Raw genomic sequence first — 8,511 nt, 5'->3', positions numbered from 1 at the left:
CCAGCTGGGAGAAACCTCCCAAACGAGCCACCCATTGGCTCCATCAGCAAAAGGCTGGATGACATGCTCTCCACGCCCTTTTGCTCTCATATCACCCATTACGAGCCCCCAAGAGGATTCCTCGTACCAAAGTTTTCCACATATGATGGGACCAACGATCCCTTCGATCACATCATGCACTATCGACAGCTTATGACGCTCGATATTGGCAACGATGCATTATTATGCAAAGTATTCCCTGCCAGCCTTCAAGGGCAGGCCCTCTCATGGTTTCATCGCCTACCTCCTAACTCTATTGACAATTTCAGGGACCTCTCTGAAGCATTCGTGGGACAGTACTTGTGCTCTGCTCGACACAAGCAGAATATCAGCACCCTCCAGAACATAAAAATGAGAGACAACGAATCCTTGAGGGAATTTGTGAAACGATTTGGCCAAGCCGTACTCCAAATAGAGGTTTGCAGCATGGATGCTGTCCTACAAATCTTCAAGAGAAGCATTTGTCCAGGCACTCCATTTTTTGAATCACTGGCAAAAAAGCCTCCCACAACGATGGACGATTTGTTCAGACGTGCTAACAAATATTCAATGCTCGAAGATGACGTGCGTGCAGCCACTCAACAAGTTTTGGTTGCCGGACGGGCTTCTAGAGATAACGCGGACAGGCATGCCAAGCCTCCGGACCGTCCAAAACCAGTTGACTGGAGACAGGACGGGCCGAGTCGTCCGAATAGGCCGCCCGTCACACCCCTATCCGTATCATACGAAAAACTTCTCCCAATGATCCAAGGGTTGTCCGACTTCAGGTGGCCTAGACCCCTCGAAACGGACCCATCCATAAGAGACCGCAGCAAGAAATGCGCCTTCCACAAAGACCATGGTCATACAACAGAGACGTGTCGATCCCTCCAGTATCTAGTTGAAAGGCTCATCAAAGCAGGACATTTAAAACAGTACCTCCGCTCAGATACTGGAGGAAGGGACGTATCTCAGCATCATAACTCTGAGGCCCCGAGGGCCCCAGTCGCCCCCAAGGCTGTGATAAACTATATCAATGGGGGCCCGTCTGACGAGGAATACGATTCCAGGCGTAAAAGGCAGAAATTGCTGCGGGCCGCGTCAATACGCGAGCGCATTAATTCCATCCGGCCGGGTCTTACTGGAGAGGGCCCTCGCCCCATAGATGGGACAATCATTTTCCCACCAGTAGATCCCACCCGGACGCTACAGCCACATCGCGACGCCCTCATCCTCTCTCTAGAAATAGGAGATTTTGATGTAAGACGTATCTTGGTTGATCCAGGCAGTTCAGCCGATCTAGTACAAGCATCAGTCATTGGCCATATGGGACACAGTCTCGCGGGTCTCGAAAACCCCGGACGAATCTTATCTGGATTCAACGGATCATCAACAACATCCTTAGGAGACATTATACTGCCGGTTCGAGCTGGACCAGTCACTCTCAACGTGCAATTCTCGGTGGTGCAAGAATTGTCACCCTTCAATATCATCTTGGGACGCACATGGCTTCACTACATGAAAGCCATCCCCTCCACATATCATCAAATGGTGAGTTTCCTCACCAATGAAGGGCAAACTGACTTGTATGGCAGCCAGTTAGCCGCTCGCCAATGCTACCAAATAGCACGTGAAGCAGTCGCTAACCAGGAAGATGCATCTCCCCCTGAACCTAGCATTGCGCGCGACCAATAGCAATTATTGGGTCCGGTGGACAAGGATCCCCCGGTAGCAGATCCCTTACAAACAATCCAAATCTCAGAAGAGAATGATCACCTCACAAACATCAGTTCCCTCATGACACAAGAAGAAACCCAGAGCATACAGAATATCCTTCGAAGTAACCATGACATCTTCGCATGGACACATTCGGATATGAAGGGAATTCATCCCTCTATCGCCTCTCACAAGCTTAACGTCTTTCCAGCAGCCAGACCCATTCGACAGAAGATTAGACGATTTCACCCGGATAGACAAAGAGTTATCCAAGATGAAATTAACAAATTGTTGGAAGCCGGATTCATCAGAGAGGTATCTTATCCGGATTGGTTGGCAAATGTAGTAGTGGTACCAAAGAAAGAGGGCAAATGGCGAGTCTGTGTTGATTACACCAATCTCAATAATGCATGTCCAAAAGACAGTTTTCCCTTACCACGGATAGATCAAATTGTGGATTCCACTTCCGGGCAAGGGATGCTCTCTTTCTTGGATGCCTTCTCCGGCTATCACCAAATTCCCATGTCTCCGGATGACGAAGAAAAAACAGCATTCATAACGCCACACGGCCTCTATTGCTACAAAGTCATGCCATTCGGACTCAAAAACGCTGGCGCCACGTATCAAAGATTGATGACCAAAATCTTCAAACCTCTGATAGGCCGCTCGGTCGAGGTATACATTGACGATATCGTGGTTAAAAGCAAAACTCGAGAGCAGCATATCCTCCATTTACAAGAAGTATTTTACCTCTTGCGAAAGTATGACATGAAGCTAAATCCTTCCAAATGTGCCTTTGGCGTGAGTGCTGGCAAATTTCTGGGATTTATGGTCAGCCAAAGAGGCATAGAAGTCAGCCCGGATCAAGTCAAAGCAGTCATGGAGACACCTCCTCCCAGGAACAAAAAGGAGTTACAACGCCTCACAGGCAAGCTCGTTGCGTTAGGACGTTTTATAGCCCGCTTCACTGACGAGTTGCGACCCTTCTTCTTAGCGATACGAAAAGCTGGAACGCAGGGATGGACGGACAATTGCCAAAACGCGTTGGAAAAAATTAAACACTGTCTTATGCATCCGCCCATCTTGAGCAGCCCCATGCCAAAGGAGAAGCTATATATGTATTTAGCTGTCTCAGAATGGGCAATCAGCGCCGTTCTATTCCGCTGCCCTTCGCCAAAGGAGCAGAAACCTGTCTACTATGTCAGCAGAGCTTTGGCAGATGTAGAAACCAGGTATTCAAAAATGGAGCTAACAGCCTTAGCTCTTCGAAGTGCTGCTCAAAAGCTCCGCCCCTATTTTCAAGCTCACCCAGTGATTGTACTGACCGACCAGCCCCTTCGTAGCATTCTACACAAGCCAGATTTAACTGGGCGAATGCTACAGTGGGCCATCGAATTGAGCGAATTTGGAATCGAATTCCAACCCAGATTATCCAAAAAAGGCCAAGTAATGGCCGACTTCGTGCTCGAATATTCACGAAGACCCGACCAGCACCACGAATCAGGTGAACAGGAGTGGTGGACTCTACGAGTTGACGGAGCCTCACGCTCATCAGGCTCTGGAGTTGGGCTCTTATTGCAGTCCCCAACTGGGGAACATCTGGAGCAGGCCATCCGGCTGGGATTCTCCGCGTCTAACAATGAAGCAGAATACGAGGCCATCCTGTCCGGATTGGACCTCGCTCTTGCGCTATCCGTCTCCAAACTCCGAATCTACAGCGACTCGCAACTAGTGGTAAGGCATGTCCAGAAAGAATATGAGGCTAAGGACTCACGCATGGCGCGATACTTGGCCAAAGTAAGAAGCACCTTACAGCAATTTACCGAGTGGACAATTGAAAAAATTAAGCGAGCTGACAACGGGCGCGCTGACGCCTTGGCCGGTATAGCTGCTTCCCTCCCCACCAGAGAAGCCATTCTATTGCCTATCCATGTACAAGCCAATCCCTCTGTCGCAGAAAATTCCACTTGCAACTCCATTGAAGCAGACCAAGCGGATGATCAAGAATGGACGCATGATATTGCAGAATATCTCCGGACAGGAACTTTACCCGAAGATCCTAAACAAGCGCACAAAATCCGGGTGCAAGCTGCCCGTTTCACCCTGATTGGGGGGCACCTGTACAAGCGATCCTTCACAGGGCCTTATCTTCGCTGTCTTGGGCATTCAGAGGCCCAGTATGTGTTAGCTGAGTTACATGAAGGAGTATGCGGAAATCATACGGGAGGACGATCCCTAGCACATAGAGCTCATTCACAAGGATACTATTGGCCAACAATGAAGAAAGACGCGGCAGCATATGTCCAAAAATGTGATAAATGTCAAAGATACGCTCCCATTCCACATATACCATCAATCGCATTAAAATCGGTCTCAAGCCCATGGCCTTTCGCGCAGTGGGGCATGGACATAGTGGGACCCCTCCCAGCAGCACCCGCCCAAAAGAAATTCCTTCTTGTCGCCACTGATTACTTCAGTAAATGGGTAGAAGCTGAAGCATATGCAAGCATCAAAGATAAAGATGTTACCAAGTTCGTATGGAAGAACATTGTTTGCCGTTATGGGATTCCCCAAATCATCATAGCTGACAACGGTCCACAATTTGACAGCATTGCATTCAGGAATTTCTGTTCGGAATTGAATATCCGGAATTCATACTCCACGCCACGTTATCCTCAAAGCAATGGCCAGGCGGAAGCCACAAACAAAACTCTAGTCAATGCCTTGAAGAAAAGGCTGGAGCGAGCCAAAGGGAGGTGGGTGGAGGAACTACCCGGCGTCCTGTGGGCCTATCGGACCACACCCGGACGACCAACAGGAAATACTCCTTTTGCCCTCACATATGGAATGGATGCAGTCATTCCCACTGAAATAGGTCTTCCTACTATCCGGACTGATGCAGCAAAGCAAAAAGATGCCGACACAGAACTAGGAAGAAATTTGGACTGGGCAGACGAAGTCAGAGAAAGCGCATCCATCCGGATGGCAGATTATCAACAAAGAGCATCAGCGCATTACAATCGAAAAGTCAGGCCCAGAAACTTCAAAAATGGTACGCTAGTACTTAGAAAAGTTTTTGAAAATACTGCTGAAGTAGGCGCAGGAAAATTCCAAGCCAATTGGGAAGGACCCTACATAGTGTCTAAGGCAAATGAAAATGGAGCCTATCATTTACAAAAGCTAGATGGCACTCCGTTACTCAGACCATGGAATGTGTTTAATTTAAAGCAGTATTATCAGTAGAAAGAGTACACAAGTGCAAATGAGAAAGAAGTAAGTTTTATTGATATGAGTAAATGTAAATTACAAAGAGACATCCGGACCACAAAAATATACAGAAGGAAAAATTACAGCAGAAAAATTGCAAGAAGAGATAAACTATCAGGGAGCAGGTTTCTCATGGAGCTTCTTTTCTTCACTTGGAGGAATTGAAGGGGTATCTCGCTTTATACCGTTCTTCTTCATGCAGCAGCGATACCCAAAGATAAATGTATCATCCACTTGTCTCTGGTAATCCGCTGCAAGTTCCTCCCTTTCCACAGCAAACTCCCGTTCAAGTTCCTCTTTTTGCACATCCAGACGCAGCTGCAAGTCTTCCTTCTGCTTCTTTTCATTCAAAACTTCTGTCCGGAGTCGACTCAATTCATCCCTTAGCCGGGCTGCCTCACCCTCCGCCTCATGAAGGCGGCCCGCAGTTGATTCTTCTTGACCCTTTGCCTCAGCCAACTCCACCCGGAGGGCTTCATTTTCCTCTCGCATGGTGGATAGACTGGCCTCAGCCTCCTCCATTCTCAGACGCAGTTGATTTTCAATCTCTTGGTGCCGAGAGGAGAAGGTCTTCATATAGTCTGCGGTCTGCAGCAGCTGAGTAAAAAGAGCGTGTTGTTGAGACATGCTGCGGAGGCCCCTCACCAGCTAACACACAAACAAGAAAAGCAAAAACATAAATCATACTACAACATACACATCAGTGCAACAAAAAGTCAAAAAGCAAAAACACAAGACAGCGGCGTACCGTTTCTATCATATCAAACATCTTAGCAGAGGGCTTGATGGCTTTCCAATCAGGAGTAATCTGCTTTAACTTAGCTTCCAACTCCGCGTAACTGAAAGGGCTAGCGGGAGCGGCATCATCAGCAGATTCCTCCTCGGATGAGGAAGGAGAGGGTAGCTCGTGTCCCGGAATCGGAGCCCCCATATTTTCGTTCGGGCACATAGGTCCGGATGCATCCTCAGCCGGAATTATTGCCGGAACGGCTGAGGTCTCAGTAGCCATCTCCACCTCGCCTCCATCCGGATGAGCGTCATGAGCAGAAGCGCAGCTAATTTCAATCTCTTGCTGCCGCTCTTGAAGCCGCTCAAAGAGTCCGGACTGTAGATCGCGCGTCAAACGCGGCTTCTTGAGGGGAGGCCCTTTCACCAGGACTATAGCCAGGCGATCCGAGTCGTCGGAAGGCTGACTTTGGCTTTCTGCCCCCGCTTCCTCCAACGGGGCCGTTTCAGCTGCATCCGGATTGAGGTTGCCCGGATGGTTGATAGATGCAGCTTCCTCAGCCACGTTGGCTAGACGCGCAGCCGCGACTAAGGAGGGACCTGAGTGATTCAACCCCGACATGCGCCCGGGGCCGCTTGAGATAGAGTGCGGAGCAGCATTTACTGGCTCCTCTATCATTACTTCCCCCTCATAGGTAGTTTGTGGAGGAGGAAACTCCTTGGGAGGAGTGGGTTCCTTCGCATCCTTCCCATGCTTCTTCACCAGCTTCCCCCTTTTTCCTGAAGTTTTCTTCGGAGGGGAGTCCGGACCCCGCTTCTGTCCGGGAGCCTTCCGGATAGTGCCTTCAGTCTTTTTCTGATCTCTATCCTCCAGGAGCTTTCGCCGCCTTTCAGCGTCAGCTTCTTTAGCTTCCTGATAGAGGGGGAGCTCTTTCACTGTATAATGCTCCCCAGGCACTATCTCATCCTTTGCCAATTTCCTAGGAAGGATGTTGATAACATATTCCTGGGGCTCCCGGACGACCTCTGTCAAATTCCGCGCCGAGAGCAATGTTTTGTAGGCCCTCTCCTTGGGATCTATTTCAAATAATTTGCAGACACAGGCAAAGGATGCCTTTTCCACCCAATCCACAAGGTGGCCCCTCAATTCCAAACCTGCATTGTCAGCAACAAAAGGTGAGAATTCCGCCCGGAAAGATCTGGAAAAATCAGCAAAGCAAAATCTGGATAAAAAAAAAAAAAAAAAAAAAAAAAAAACAAAAAAAAAAAAAAAAAAAAATTGCAAAACAAGATTACCCGGAATTTTTAGGGTATAATTCGGAGAAAAAGGCCTCGACGGATGCTGCGATAGCCCCGCCCATCCACCCCAGACTGCCACCAGCCCCTTCGCCCCTCCCTTTGTCGAATCTGGCAGTTCTGTCACCATTTGAAGGGAGGGCAGGTGAGCGGACACACTGAAGATATCATTCTTTGCTTTCTTCAGGGAATAGACAAAGAACACCTCCAGTAGCGTCAGGTCGAGGCTGTACAGCATGTTGATGATGCTGCATCCCATCAGCACCCGGACAAGGTTGGGGTGAATAAAGATAGGGGGAATTTGAGAGAAGTGGAGGAATTCCTTGAACAACGCCGGCAGAGGGAACCGGAGCCCCGCGTTGAATTGTTCCTTTGTGAAGAGGATAGCGTTTTTTCCACCTTTCTCAGTAGGCATAGCCGCCTCCTCGTTCACCAGGTCTATCAACACGTCATGGGGGATCAGGAATCGCTCCCGGAACTCCTTCGCATTTAATTTGTCTATCGCCTTTTCGCTAGCCTCGCTGACCCGGACAGACGAAACAGTCTTTTTTGGAGCCATTCCTTACCACAAAGCCAAAGCAAAATCTACACGCAAAAACAATGCAAACGGTTCAGACCAAGCAATCAGAAAATACACAAACCCTAACTCAAAGCCGTCAGAAAAACCCCTCAAAAACCCCTCCAAACAACAACAAAGTACCAACATTCAACAACAATTGCAAACGACTCGTCCAAAACAATGCCCAAGCAAGCCAGAAAGCAAGTGTAAAGAACCAGCAAACGCAACCAAAGGAACGGCAGTAGCAAAGAGATACGTACCAAATACAGCACCGAAGAAGAAGAACGGGTACCGCCTCGATACAAAATCACCAGCAGCAAACCAACAAAGTCGCGATACAAAAGCACTGGTACAAAAGAGCTTTCGGAGTTTTTTTCTCTCAGAAAAGCAAAGGGCGTAGAAAAAGCAGTAAGAAGAAAGACTCTCAAGAGAATGCAGTAGGAAAAAATACAAAAAGAGGTACAGTACCCTATTTATAGCAGGACAGCCCCTCGGAAAGCCAAACCAACAGCCATATTATCATTGAAACGACATATTGTCTGGGGATACGCAGGGTCGGCGGCTCGTCATAAAAGCCTTTTTGGCTTCCGCACCCCCACTCGCCACGTGGCCCAGTCAGACGAAGGGACTTCTTCAGTTTTCAAAAGCCAGTTATTTTTAACCCGCCCATTTTTTGGGCAAAATAGGCAAGTTAAAAAGGGGGGCAATGTAGGGACCCCTCCCCTTGGGAAACACGTGGCACGCAGCTCATAGTGACACGTGGCACGTGTTATCAGCCGGACCATCATTACCCGGATTCCCCTAAGGATATGCATGGTGTAGACATCCTATCCGGACCGCCTCAAGGAAAGGCAAACGACGTTTCATCTTCTCCTATCCAAGGAAGAGCAAACGACGCTGGCAGAGCGTACACATCCGGATAGTCTCCA

General features: G+C 48.6%; 1 protein-coding gene across 1 annotated transcript; it reads right to left on the bottom strand.

Moving 5' to 3' along the window:
• Positions 1-4,997: 4,997 nt before the first annotated feature.
• LOC132255103 (uncharacterized) lies at positions 4,998-7,930 on the bottom strand. Its single transcript, XM_059742791.1, has 4 exons — positions 7,843-7,930; positions 7,024-7,608; positions 5,750-6,882; positions 4,998-5,649 (listed from the first exon to the last, which is right to left on the bottom strand). Exons 2-4 carry the CDS (start codon positions 7,580-7,582, stop codon positions 5,116-5,118), a joined length of 2,226 nt encoding a protein of 741 aa, XP_059598774.1. The 5' UTR covers positions 7,583-7,608; positions 7,843-7,930; the 3' UTR covers positions 4,998-5,115.
• Between the last annotated feature and the right edge of the window lie 581 nt (positions 7,931-8,511).

Source organism: Vitis vinifera, chromosome 14, assembly GCF_030704535.1.
Source record: "Vitis vinifera cultivar Pinot Noir 40024 chromosome 14, ASM3070453v1".
Taxonomy (NCBI): Eukaryota; Viridiplantae; Streptophyta; class Magnoliopsida; order Vitales; family Vitaceae; genus Vitis; species Vitis vinifera.
The sequence above is the reverse complement of the archived record's forward strand: the minus strand, read 5'-3'. Positions and strand labels throughout refer to the sequence as shown.

Coding starts and splice junctions, on each gene's coding strand:
- LOC132255103 (XM_059742791.1), bottom strand. CDS start 7,582: ATGGCTCCAAAAAAGACTGTTTCGTCTGTCCGGGTCAGCGAGGCTAGC. Junction 6,883..7,023: donor TTATACCCTAAAAATTCCGG/GTAATCTTGTTT, acceptor CTGACAATGCAG/GTTTGGAATTGAGGGGCCAC. Junction 5,650..5,749: donor TGTTTGATATGATAGAAACG/GTACGCCGCTGT, acceptor TTTGTGTGTTAG/CTGGTGAGGGGCCTCCGCAG.